We start from the raw sequence: 14,570 nt of genomic DNA on the forward strand, positions 1-14,570 counted from the left end.
TTCACCATTACGACGATGGCAATATGTATAGGGACTTACAAGAGGCCAGTGCGCTTGATACTTCCTGTGATACTGTGCTGATTTCCTACCCGGGCCAAAAACAGAAAATGCTTTCTTTGCTGTAGTGAAACAAATGTTCATTATGAGGTTCTACAATCTGGCCTTTCTTCCTCTGAGCTCTTATGGACATTCAGCGAAGACCTAATTGATACACAGATGGGCACCTGGTCTAAGCCTTGATTTTGCTGCCAGTATACAGGCAAGTAGCCAGAAGCCACAGGCCAGCCTTAGGTGACCCTGATTTTTTTTTTCTCCGTACCCTACTGTGGGAGTCTCGGTGTCCATACTTCTGCCTGTAAGGTAAATTAATTTCCTACAACCCCCAAGGACAGGGAGTCAGAACAAATATAGGCTTTTAGGAAACAAATGTTTTCTTTGACCAACCTAGCTTTAAAGTCAGTCAGCACAAGTTGCCTGATAGGACGATATGTGTGTGCCTCCTCTAGGACATGGATAGTGAGATCTTGCCGGTGGTGTTAGAAAATGTTTCAGCCTCCCTGACTCAGTATGTCCAAGATGGTCAGGATGCAGCCAAATACGAGATTCAGGCTGGCCTAGACAGTACTGGCTGTTTGGAGCAAGCAGTCATCACTAGTTTGGTGCGCCACTGGTGGATGTGATCCACACTCTTTTCTGGTGATATGCAGGCATCTCCTATGGATATACCTTTTGACGGATCCTGCCTTTGTGACAAAAAGCAGATTCTTCCTCAGAGCACTTTAAGAAACAATTGGGCATTACAACACCTGCCAGACAGTTCTCTCACCAGTTTTGGCTTTTCTGGCTCTAATCCATTGGATTGATGTACAGGCAATGCCAGTCCACGCTACAGCCCTTTCATGGCTGGGGATGGGGATCAGACAGACAATGTGGAGGACCACTAGGGGCAACACCGTTTCCAATCCCCTACCCCTGCGGCATCAGCCTCTAAACTGCTTTAATTTACTTTTAGAGGCACGCGTCCTTCATGTGGGAAGCAGAATCAATCATTTTTCTCCAATGGTTACAAGTTGACACAACTGAGTGTTAGGTCCTCCAGATTGTTCAGTGGGGCTATGCCCTTGCTGACCAACCCCATATTCTGCTCACATCTGAGTGGCTTTCTGAGGATTATCTGTCCATCTTATTGGAAGAGTTATAAGCTCTACTGTCCGAAGGAGCCATAAAGAGGGTACTAGATTCGAAAAAAAGGACTGCTTGTTACTCCTGCTATTTCCTCGTGTGAAAGAAGGGCAGGGGACTCTGTCCTGTTTTAGATCTCCGCCCTCGGAATACCTTCACTGGCTCAAGTCTTGTCTGCCCTGGAACCTGGATTGTTGCCCTGATCCTGCAGGATGAATACTTTCATGTGCCGGCCTGCAGTCCCACTGATTTTATCTGTGGCTCATTTCAGCCAGGAACTCTTTTAGTTTGCTGTGCTCTTATTAGCATCCCACAGGTGTTCACAAAAGTGATGGCAGTGGTCGCAGCCCATCGTCGTGGATTGGGGATACCAGTTTTTTCCTACCTTGGCAACTGGTGTTAAAGGTGGGCATGCCACTTTTGGTCAGAGACCACCTCCAGACAACTTTGAATCTCCTGACATCATTGGGATCTCGATCAATGAGGTAAAGTCACACCTGGCTCCTTTGCTGAAGCTTCCATTCATAGGAGCTGTTCTGGACATGCAGCAGTGCAGGGCCTTTTCTCCATTGCAATAAGTCCAGGACATTTGGGCTATGATTCTGATGTTTCAGCCTCATTCCTGGATTTCAATGCATACAGCTCTAGAGCTTCTTGGCCTGCTGGCCTCAGCATTGTTTGTTCTTATCAACTTCGCCAGGTGGTATATGCGGGCACTCAGTGGGATTGGAAGATTTAGGGGGACCAGCTTCACAGGATTGCATGATATCAGCAGTAGTGGCTGCTCGACTGTAACCTGACCAGAGAGAGACATGTTGTCCTTCCCCACCTCGAGGTGACAGTGGTGAAAGATGTGTCCCTGCTGGGCTGGAGAGGTCATCTGGGGGAGTTGGAGATCAGAGGACTCTCTGGCAAAAACCCAGCTCTACATAAACCTGTCGGAGCAGCAGGCCATCCGCTTGGCACTGAGGACCTTCCTGCTGTCCATCAAGGGAAGGCTCTCACAGACAGCACCACCCCCGTGTGGTATTGCATCAAGCAAGGCAAAGAGTCAGGGCGTTTCCTATATGGTGAACCACCTGGCAGGATCTTTACATGCCAGGGTGGACAAGCTCAGCCAGCAGATCACAAACATTGGCTGCATCCAGAGGTGGTGCAGGGCATCTTCCAGCAGTGTGGGGAGCCTGGGGCGGATGTTTTCACCACTGTCGAGTATTTGCAGTGTCAAAACTTCTTCTTGTTGGAGTTCCCAAGAATTCTCTGTTTAGGAGACACATTCAAGCTATAGTGGAGCATTGGACTCCTGTATGCCTTTCTGCCTAGGCCACTCCTGCCCAGCATTCTGAAGAAGATCAGGAATGACAACGCCAAAGTCATACTAGCTGCTACCAATTGGATCAGGCGAGTACGATACCCAGAAATTCTAGACATGAACATCTGTCCTGAGATCAGGCTACAGTTTGCTGCTTTTGCAGCAGCACGTATTCTACACCTTTATGCATGGACATTGAGTGGCTACAGTTGACCATGTTCAATCTATCACTGGAGCTTGTGGATAGCATCCTCACTGCCAGGCGCCTCTCTAAAAAGTCCATTTACGCGAGGCGTTGGAACCAATTTGTGGCCTGGTGTGAATTTCGAAACACAACATTTCGAAACACACTCTTGTTCAAGCCAAACTGCTGGAGGTTTTATTGTATTTTTGTCTTTGGCCCAGTGAGGACTTGTATTAGTCACAATAAAGAGTTATTTGTTGGCCCTTCCAGCTTTCTTGCATTTAACAGACCAACCATCTTTGTTTAAATCACTCGTTGTGATGCATTTTATTAAAGATTTGAAACACATGTTCCGTCTAAAACTGTCTGCGATGCCACATTGGGACCTTAATTTGATCCTGACATTTCTCATGTGCACGCCCTTTGAGCAAATTCATAACTGCAAGTTGTGTCTATGGACTCTAAAGGTGGTCTTCCTCCTTGTGATCACCTTAGTTAATCGCATGAGTGAGTTCCAGGCTCTTTTGGTGCAACTATCCAATACTATGGGCCATATTTATGGCCTGATTTGCATCGCTCTTGCGCCACGCAACGTGGTGCAAGAGCGACACAAACCTTAGGGTTAGATTTATGAAACAATGCAAGACCACCTTGCTTGGCCCTCCATGGCTTCGTAAATCTCAAATAATGTAATGCAGCGCAAATCACTGCGTTTCATGACTGCGTCAGGGAGGCTTTTCCATGGTTGTTCCCATGCAACACTGACGCATTTCCACATTTACAAGAACTTGTAAACCTGGGAATGTTCCAAAAAGATATGCATCCCCAGCAGAGGTGTAACGAGGAGAAATATCTTTATTTCTCCTTGTATTTTGCCTTTTTCTGTGTATGCTGCTTTCTGCAGCACACATAGAAAGAGGAAAACCCCTCTCAAGGTTATTTTGTGCAGGAAGTTCCCTTCCTGCACAAAAACAATTCTGCATGCAATGGAGGCACCCTTGCACCATGGTGCAAGGGTACCTGTATTGGTGCTAGTCTGCCAAAAGGGCACCAGCGCAGTGGGAAAAGACAGGAATGCCCTGTATTGGATAAATAAGGCATATTCCTGGCCTTTCCCAGTGAGTCAGTCTGGACTCCTTTTCATGTAAGGCACTTCTTCCCCCTCTCAATAGTCTTTGCTCTGCCTCACCCCTAGAAAGTGGAGATGCTCCATCAGTTGGACCCCAAAAGGACTTAAAGCTTTTACATCAGTCACACCAAAGAAGATTACCTTTTTGTGAAACTGTAGTGCAAAGATCAGCTCTACATTGGCTAAAAAGCAGTCACTAGAATGACTGAAGGCCCATTCCGCCATCACTGGTTTGGCACACGGAGTGCCTGTCCTTGACATCTGTCAGACCTCCACATGGGTGTCGCTGCACACATCCACAAAGCACCACTGAACAAGGCTGTCCCAGTGTGTGGTGGAAACATATGGCATTACGCCTTATATTGGCTTCAGGCAACCCTTATTAGATAGGGATACAGTGTCTAGATAGCCAGGACTTTCTAGTGGTAGCTGTGGTGAGCAACCAAGACTTATCTAGGACAAGTGTGAAGCACTTGCATTAGCACAGTAGTCCCACGGTAGCTTATCACACATGAAAGAAACCACATGGTTTTGCAAAAATAAAGGTGCATTATTACAAGACCACCAAACTAGATTACTATAGGTAAACCCCCCCTCTTGAGGTAAGTAAAACAAAATATACACTGGTAAGTATTGGGAAATAGCATAAAATAGCAAGGGTCCTATAGGGGGGCCAAACCATATACCAAAAAAAGTGGAATGCCAGAATGGGTTCCCCACCAGAGGATATGGAGTAGATAGCCAAGGTCTGGGAGGGAGTGGAATCCCAAGAGGTAAGTTTCTAGAAGATCACCAGCGACCAGAAGAGGAGAGGTAAGTTACCTGGTCGTCCCATAGGCTAACAAGTAGACTCGTAAATGGAATATTGTAACAGCAGGACCTGGCTGGTGGATCCCAACAATGGATTCCAGATGAAGAAGACCTGCAACAGAAGGGGACAGTGTGTTCAGGTGAGGCAGGAGGCAATGCCCACTCTTCTGTGAGTGAAGATCCAGGTCGTCAGTAATTGATGCGAGGCCCAGGAGCTGCAGAGGAGTCCCTGAAGTCACCTAGGAGCTGTCCCTCGTCGGTTTCCGGATTGCAGATGGATCAGTGGTCAGGGGGACCATCAACAAGCACAAGCAAATGCAACTGGAGTTGTTGGAGATTTGCAGAGCTGAAGAGGACCTGCAAGATGGATCAGTGGTCAGGGGGACCACCAACAAGCACAAGCAAATGCAACTGGAGTTGTTGGAGATTTGCAGAGCTGAAGAGGACCTGCAAGGTCCTGGGGACTCGATCCTTGGAGGGGAGTCTGGGCTGACCCACAGAAGACAGGAGTGCCAGCAGAAGCAGTCAGAGCCCCCACGAGCAACCCACTGGCAACAGACACAGTAAGTCGCAGTGAGGCCCAGTCAGCACACTTGTAGAAGAGTCCCACGTCGCTGGAGCCCCAGAGAGGAGATTGTCCTTGCAGAGGTTGAGTGCTGGGGCTACTTGGAGCCTGAAGATCCCTTGGAGCAGGAGTCAACAAGCCTTGGTTGCTGCAACAGTTGTGGTGCACAGGGGTTCTTTCTTGGAGGAAGAGGCAAGGGTTCACTGTCTCCCAAGTTGGACAGAAGGCAGAGAGAACCCATAGGACCCCTCAGAACCACCACCAGTGATGGAGAATCTTCGAAAGTGGAGAGGACAGCAGATCCTTAGGTACCTGCGGATGCAGGGGAGTGACTCCTTCACTCCAAGGGACATTCCTTCTTGCTTCTTTGTTGCAGCTGAAATCTTGCCGACCCCAGAGGATGCACAGCCGTGGAAATGTTGCAGTTTGCTGACAGGAGCCGCAGAAACAATGTTGCAAGGAGAGGTTGTCTCAGGCGTTGCAGTCCTGTTCGGTTCCTTTGAAGTCCAGCAGCAGTTCAGGTGGCCAGGAGCAGAAGATGAATTTGCAGAGAGGGCCTGGTGGAGTCTTGCATGACAAATCTGGGGACCCACCCGCAAGGGAGTCCCTAAATAGCCCAAAAAGGGGCTTGGTCACTCTCTAAGGTGACCATCTATCAGAGGGGGTCAGTGACATCAGCTACCTAACCTGACGAGTCAAATGCTCCCAGGGGCCTCTGCACATCTTGTTTCCAAGATGGCAGAATGAAGTGGCCACATGGAAGAGCTCTTGGCACCACCCCTGTGGTGGTGATGGACAGGTGAGCGGTCACTCCCCTTTCATTTGTGCAGCCAGAACTGGGATCAAGGAACCAAATATGCCCTTAAAATCAGACTGGTGGCATAGGGGGGCTATCCCTCCTCGCCAGAGTAACACCTATTTCCAAAGGAGAGGAGGTTGTATTCCCTCTCCCACAGGAATTGTTTAGTTCTGCCTTCCCCTGCTTGAGCTGGTCAAGCAGCAGGAGAGCAGAATCCTGTCTGAGGGGCTGCAGCAGCGTGGACTTCACGCAGCACCTGAAAGACTGGTAGGAGAAGTACTGGGTATCTTCTAAGAAGCCCCCAGAGTGCATGGAATCATCCCACCAATACTGGCATCAGTATTGGGGTATGTGTCCGACATGTTTGATACAACCCATGCCTATGTTCGGAGTTACCATTATGTAGCTGGGCCACAGGTAGCGAGTGACCTGTGTCAAGTACACAGGTAAAATTGCTTCCTCGCACTTACGAAGTCCAGGGAATTGGAACTGGAGTTTCTAGGGGCACCTCTGCTCATGCAGGGGTGCTCACACATACACACGGATCTCTACCCTGCCCTTTTGGCTGGAAGGGCCTACTATAGGGGTGACTTACAGTGACCTAGTGTAGTGACCAGCAGTGAAAGGGTACATGCACATTTACATGCAGAGTGCAAATGGGAGGCCTGCAGACACAGTTTGTATTGGCTCCCATGTGTGGCATAATACATGCTGCAGTCCATGGGGGACCCCTGGTGTACCAGTGCCCTGGGTACTTAGGTACCATGTACTTGGGACTTATAGGGGTACAACAGTATGCCAATTGTGGGGTGTAAGAAGTATCAAAGCAACAAAATTTGGGGGAGAGAGCACAATCACTTGAGTCCTGGTTAGCAGGATCCCAGTGAAAACCGTCTAAGCACACTGACATCAGGCAAAAAGTGGAGGTAACCATGCAAGAAAGAGGGAACTTTTTCTACAACTACTAGCTTGACAACCAGGTCCAATGGAAAGGACATTTTTCCCATTCAGTCCTGCAGGACTTTGTGGTGAGAGCCCACTCCAGAGACTCTCCGCCTTGGGAGGTACTGCTTTGGTATTTATTCTAGATTGATGATTATGTGATTAGAAGTATTCATCAGAAGAAGTCACTTGCCTTCAGTAATAATCTTTCTCGTGGCTGCAAGATTCTGTGCTGATCTCTCTTCGGTGGAGTGGTCTCTTACTACCTTTGAAAAATTTACAGAAATACAAATTGGGGACCTGCACACTAATACCACCAACTGCATTCGAGGGTGCAGTAGGAGTCAAGAAAAAAAAATGATGTCGCCTGCACGGCTGGTGCTTATAAGTAACTCTGCTCCGTCACTTCCAACTTGGAATAAAGTCAGTGTGGAGCTGCATGACTCCACCAAGCAGTGCGCTGAAGCATTGTTGTGAAAGCTTCTAGATCCAGATAAGAGGCTGGAGATAAAGAAAGGTGAAGAATCACATGTGGTTAGATAGAGTAGCACCAGAAGGAGCATTACCAACAGTAAATAACTTGTTTAGACATCCTAAGCCAGGTCAGCTTCACAGTCGCCTGAAGATTCATAAACAATAAAAACCTACTGGTGACAGCAGCATTCGGCCCTTCTTGCTCAATAGGTCCCCCAAACGATCAGAGTACCACTTGCATGGAGTCTCTCTGTTTCATCCTCTTACCCCAGACCCACAGATACGTGGTCAAAGACTATTGACTCTCAATCATCCAATAGATAGATGTTGCTTTTTATTGGTGTGCATTAAATCATCTTACTCGATGCCAGAGGCACTGCATTGCTGGGCATAACATTTTTTTTTAATAACCCTTGACTTTTTAAAATTAACTCTTACCCCTTTTAACCTTTACATTTTCAATGTATTGTCTACGAATAGTGCCTCCAGTGTTGTGGCCCATGATGTAGTATATGAAGTGTAGTGAGTTGCTTAGCTGGGCGCCAAAGCGATGGGCTCCTACAGAATTGACATTTATGATAATAGACCATATAGTTGTTAATAATATGTTCAGAGTACAATATTTCCAAATCTAATTAAGTAAGCGTTTTGGGCATCACAAGTAGTAGCAAAGTACAATACAAATACCAGTACAATATTGATTAGCCATTGTCAGTTCATGCCCAACGCGGAAATCAGTTTCATGTAAAGTTCTTAGCAGTCATCACTAAGTCTAATTTACAGTCCACATCGAGAGTCATAGGATTTTGCATCAACAGTTGCTAACTGTTGAGTGAGCGCAACCCCTCCACACATTAAGAAAGACATCCAATACCATTTGATTTCTCTGACTCAGTTGCTCCAACCTTCTTTTCTTGAGAAAGAAACTAGTACTCATGAAAGTTAGGGAGAAATGTGGGCAAAAGATTTCTAACAAGTTTAAAATTCAATGATTTTATGTAACCTTTGATACACCAGCTGAGTGTGCTCCACATCAATCCCGGATCACATTCCACTGCATTATATGTAAAGTCGTAAAGAAAAACAAGCTCACTTACCACCAATAGATTGTCAGCAGTAGGCAACTGTGGACCAACCAGAACAGCTGCAATCATGACTATGACCATATAAAATCAGAAATTGACCTGATTTGCATCAAACCCCTGGAGCAGCTACCTCACAACACCTGGGACCCTAGGGCACACACCCCATCTTTACCAGGAGTGGGGCTGAGCTATTCCTTCTTAAAGCATCTGAAACCCCACTCAGAACCACACTACTCGCCAGAAAGGATTCTGTGGCATATTATAAATGCAATAAATACAAAAAATATGAATACATTTAACTCCAACCAGTCCCTCCAGAAAATGCCCAATGGGCACTCTCGATTGGACCCCATCTGTCTGCTCTAAATGTGGGTTTCAACCTCACACCTTGCCTTTGCGCTTAACTTACTGGTTTTCTTCCCATGTTTACTAACTTACTTTCATCGCCCATGGTATTTAGAACAATAGAAATTTCCAATACATATTCACAACCATAACATGCAAGTGTCTGAGACAGATACATTTCTGTTGTCCAGTTATCATAAAGTATCTTTCTTGTGTTTCTCTCTAGCTACGGATTTTAGATAAACTGATGATCGAAAGGCTGTCTGCAGAAAAAGCGGAGTGTCTTCAACGCTTACAGCAGCACGCAGAACAGGAAAAAGATGAAGGAGAAAAACGGCAGGTAGGGACGAAATCTTTCTTCACCTTTTTTAAATAAAAAGGAGCCTGAGAACTTAGGGCCTGATTACGACCTTGGTGGATGAGATACCCGTGACGGATATCCTGCATGCCGTTTTACAAGTTCCATGGAATACAATGGAGGTTGTAATACTGTGAACGTGACGGAGTATCCCATCCGCCAAGGTCGTAATCAGGCCCTTAGTGTCAGAACTGGAGTCAAGATAGAAAAATCGGAATATTTCCACTAACTTGCTCTTGAATCTATTTTTTTTCCAATAGAGGTAGGCACACACCCTTGCTTACATTGTAAGGAAACAATGGGGTTTAAGTCAATACTAGATTTTGTAAGGCACCTCAGCAAAGTAATAACTGAAAAAGCATCTGAAATGCTGCCCAACGAACTTCTGCAATTCCTTACGATTTCCACTCAGTCACAGTTGACTGAGCAATCAAATGTCCACAGATACCCCCACTAACGATATTTGTGAGCAGACATTAAGGTTTTATTTGTATGTGGCACTGGAAATAATTGGCTAAGGGTGGGGTGCGATTCTGGTATGAAAGTTCTTACTGTTTTGAGCAGTCAGGGTTTGTTCAGTTGGACTGCCATTTATGTAATTGGGGTGAACACAAACACCTCCTACTAGGGAGGATTGGTCTGGAAACTGTTGCAGACAGGTGGCTGCTTATGCCCTAGCATCATCTTTGGGTAGGATGTGTGACGTGCCAGCTGGAGCATGTCACTACATGTTCATGTGCTTATGACCTAGAACATCAGTCAAATTCTGTATTTGGGTAGAACTGTGTCTTCAGTCAGAGCCTGGTTTGGGAAATGTGGCCTGTTAGAGAAGAGGTTTTGTAAGACGCCTCTAGTTCTATCAAGGGCATAAGCACTAAAATTATATAGTTATATAATTTCTTTTTTAAAGGAAAAGCTTTAGGTTTGTCTATTTCTACTTTTTCACAAGGAACCTTTGTGCTGCATTTATATACTGAATGCCCAGTATTTCCCTGTATTTTAAAATGGTTGCAATGCCAGAAATCCAGGCAAAGCAGCATGATCCAAAGACATTTGTATATGAATTGAAGACACAATTATCTTCTCTGTGGCACTTGAAGGGATAATTTACCAGCATATGGGCAGAAGGCCACAGAATAAGGAGGGAGGCCGGATTGCTGAAAATGGGCAAATATTGCACATCTCCAACAAACTGAAAGATAAACCAGTTTCCAGGCCAGGCTAATGAACCTTAATCATTTTAAATGGAAGTCAAGATGAACACATGGCCAGCAAGACTTTGACAGACAGGCACCAACTATACTTAATCCAGAAAAAGAAGCTGTACCTTTCTGAAGCATATATCAGAAGAACTCTTCAAACTCTGGTATTTTCTGACCTGGATGGAAGCAGTGCTCTTCTTGCTGGCTAGCTTGTCAGATTTTTGAACAATTTCTTACAATGTAGCACCCTCCTTTGGCCATTTGTGGTGCTGTTGAAATGCAGCAGTGTGCAAAAGATTTAAATTTGCATGGGATCTTTCACCAGCAGCCCTGTCTCTAATCTTGCTATATGCAACACATATTGAGCATGCAGCACATTAAAATAGATTACGCCAGAACATCCATGGATTACCAAGAATTGTAGTGTCAACTACAAAAAAGTAACCGCGGAGACACTGCCCTCTGTGGCAAAATAAATAAATAAAGACAACATCTCTGTGGTAGTGCTTCACACAGAGTCTTGATATAGCCAAACTGAAAAGCAAATGGTACATTAGAGTAACGCCATGTCATTCTACATAAAGGAACCAGGATCTGGAATAGGACTCCTCCACTTATGATAGGAGTTCAACCAGTCTCTAATAGGAAAAGAGGTAGAACAACCTGAATTGTCATCTGAGCCCAACACGTGAAGAAAAACGATCATCTGATCCTCTTGTCAAACCTCAACATGCTTTTATTGATTATATAAATATATATACAGCTCCTCTGTTGCCCAACTAAAGTTCTAATGTATAAGTAGCAGTACAGAGAGAGAGGTTAGCAGAAGGTACTGTCCGACACTGCACTGTGCCCAGAACAGCTCTGATGAAAGAGTGTGTCTGAGCTGGAGTCAGCTGTGACTTTAGCACATTGAAAGTGAACCTCGGTGACTGCAGAAGGTTCGCCACAGTCTGGAGGTGAGAGAACTGCCTGTGGCGAGCCCACCTTTAATAGCCAATCCTTGAGGTAGGAGAAGACTGGACCCCCTGACCTCCGCATATGAGCTGCAACCACCGCTATCACTGTGGTGAACACCTGAGGGGCGCTGGTTAAGCTAAAGGGGAGCACAGCAAACTGAAAGTGGTCTTGGCCCCGCTGAACTGCAGGTAATGTCTTTTGGCAGGCAGAACAGGGATGTAGAAGTATGTTTCCTGGAAGTCCAGCACTACCATCCAGTTTCTTTGGTCCAGGGCAGACAGAACTTGAGAAGCATGAGCATTTTTAATTTCTTCTTTTTCAGGGAGAAATTGAGGTACAGGTCTAGGACAGGGCAGAGGATATGTCCTTTTTAGGTGCCAGAAAGTAGGGGGAATAGCAACCAGAACCTACTTCTGATGCTGGCACCCTCTCAATGTCTCCCTCGGCCAAGAGGGCCATTACTTCCTGACGAAGCAAGGAGAAGTGGTCACCCATCAGCCGGTCATATGTCGGTGGCCTGGGTGTAGAGGTGGTCACAAAGGGGATGGAATAGACGCTATGGATGATCTGTAAAACCCAATGGTCTAAAGTAACTGATCTCCTGTGGTGCAGGTGATGGCATATCCTTCCCCCCCTCTAGATGCCCATGATGGTCGGAGGGCAGACTAATGGGGTTTAGAGGCTGTGGCTGCCAGGGGAAGGTGGACTGGCCCGACCTCCGTCTGTCTGTCCCACATGGTCTATAGGATGTGCCCCATCCATGGCACGAAAGAGTAGGAAACAGACTGGGGTGACAAGGAGCCATAGAGAAGGTCAAGAACCTCGCCGTAGCTGTCCTTGCAGTGCTCCAGTGGTGAGTCTACCTTCTGTTCCCCATCATCAAAGCTTGGCCATGCCCATTATCGAGGCTTGGACATCCTCTGAAAAAACTGTGGTTCTCAGCTAGGTGTGGTGCTGAAGGGGAACCAACGATGAAATCACTCTTCTCAGTGAGTCGGTTGTGTCAAGTGTGCATTGTATGGTGAACTTTGCTGTGTCTTCCCTGTCAGCAATACTTTGGAGAGTATGGCTCGAGTCTCCTCCAAGATGTTTGACAGCACTTGCCCAACTGAATCCAAGATCGTATGAGAATATCGGCCCAAATGGCATGCAGTGTTGACCGACCACAGTGCAAGGCTGGTGGAAGAAAACATCCTCTACCAAAGGTATCCATCCTCTTGGATTCCCTATCCAGTGTAGCGGTAGAGAATGTACCAGGGATGACTCTAGAGATGGAGCTTTGGACCACGAAGCTCTCCAGGGTGGGGTACTGGGTAAGGAAACTGGGGTTCACAGGAGCAGGGCGGTGGCAGCTGGCAGTTGACCTGTGCACAGGAGCCCCTTTTCAGGGCTTGGACCAGGCCCTGAGTAGGACCTCAGTAAGGGCTTCATTAAAAGGGAGTAACGGTGCATAAGGTCTGATTTCCGGCTGAAGTACCTGTCAAGACATTCCAAGGTTCCAAGACCTCAGCTACCATTTGCACCGCCAAAGCAAATGAGGCTTCCTCCTCCGTAGACACATTAGGAGGAGAACCGAAGCCAGTGTACAGTAAGGTGTCTAAGCCACTGGCCTCTGCTAGTTCTTTTTACCAGTAGTCCTCAGTATCATCTAGGGGATGCTAGTATACATAAGGGCCCTGAAATCCCTCCATTTTGTCTCCCTTTCCAGGCCTGTCAAAGGCAAAAGGCAAAAGGCACAGGCTCTGATCCGAAGGCCATGGTCCTGGTGGGCACTAGAACCGGTGTCAGACAACTCCTGTCCGGCTTCATATCAGAGTCAGAAATTACTAACGGGATGGTGCAACTGTGGGGTGTCGAAACTGGAGCAGGTGTTGAGGAAGGTATTGGTATAGCAGGTGGCTCTGCTCTAGATCAAACACTGGATTCATAGGGCCCAATTGGTGCTGAGGGCAAACCTTCTGGCGAGGGTCCAATGAGGGCCCCTTCCAAACCAATGTGGCCAATAGGCGCTCCAAAGGGGCTCGGCTGCCCAAATATGAGAAACACAGCCTCATATAATTCTTTCAGCTGGGCCATAGTTGATCGGGGAAAGTCAACAAAGTGAGGAGTGGACCATGACTCAGGCTCCGGTGAAGTGAAAAGCTTGGAGTGCCAAAGCTTCCGCGCCTTATTGGAAGACCTCTTTGACTTAGATTTCATTTTACGTTGGGACTTACCCGGCGACTTCAAGCGGGACTATGCCCACCAGGTGTGACTCCGCAAACGGCCGCAGGATATTGAGCATTGTGGGGTTGGACAATGAGGAGCATTAGGGAGTGTTCCCTCATCACCTTCGGGTGCATGGCAGTTCTCGCAGGTCTTGGAGCCTTTGTTCCTCTGCAAGCACCACAATCAAACCAAGTGTGGGTTTGTCACAGACATCAGCCTGTGATAGGCACTACATGATATGAAAACAGCTAGTTTATTTGGGGACATTCTGTTGCACCAGGAGAGAGAATCTGCTGGAAAAAAAAGTTTGACAAAAGTCAGGAAAAAGGAAGTAAAAAAGACGACCCAGGGTAGCTCTTCACAGATCAGTGCTATTTAGTGCGGAGAGGAAAGCATTGACTTCAGCACACCAGGGTGGCGTCTGTGTAGGTACTATGCATGTAATTTCCAGTGCAGATTACATCACCTACTGGCATGCAGAGGTACTGCTAAAAATAAAAGTCTGGATCCAGCCTGACGCCTAGGGAATATTCTAAGGTAAGGAATCTGCAGCTAGAAGTCTCTATCAGACAGGAGCACCACAAACTATGTAATGGGTGGAACCTACTGCAAAATGCAGGTGCCTCCTGAGCGACTGCAAGATCAGTATGTAGAAATGTGTGTCCTGCAAGTTGAAGGACACAACATAGTCGACTGCTTCCAGCAGCCATAGACAGCATCTTGACATTTTTCCTTGCTCAGGTAAAAGTTCAAGGGAAAGGCAGTACATACCTCCTTTTTATAATCTGTAGGGTCCATCCTACAGGAAGGACACTACACATACTCCAATTGGCTGCTTGTGTTTCTTTAATAGGGAACTAAAGCATCTTTCTCAATGGTGGGTATAAGAACATGGAGGAGAAAGAGGGTTGCAGGTCCCATCTGCCTTTGGGCTTGTCTCAGCCTCTGTGCTGCCTAAGAATTAGACTGGGAGGGCCAGCGCTGGCGAAAGATGAACCCCTTTGGATTGAGCTGA

At 46.7% G+C, this 14,570-nt stretch overlaps 1 protein-coding gene across 5 annotated transcripts in view; it reads left to right on the forward strand.

The window, feature by feature from the left end:
- Positions 1-14,570, forward strand: part of ANKRD6 (ankyrin repeat domain 6) — a 751,904-nt gene that overhangs the window by 693,011 nt on the left and 44,323 nt on the right. For all 5 annotated transcript variants that reach the window (XM_069235495.1, XM_069235494.1, XM_069235496.1 and 2 more), the window contains one exon: positions 9,054-9,167. In XM_069235495.1, coding sequence (XP_069091596.1) covers positions 9,054-9,167 — 114 coding nt within the window. The remainder of the gene's footprint in view (positions 1-9,053; positions 9,168-14,570) is intronic.

Source organism: Pleurodeles waltl, chromosome 5 (assembly GCF_031143425.1).
Source record: "Pleurodeles waltl isolate 20211129_DDA chromosome 5, aPleWal1.hap1.20221129, whole genome shotgun sequence".
NCBI lineage: Eukaryota > Metazoa > Chordata > Amphibia > Caudata > Salamandridae > Pleurodeles > Pleurodeles waltl.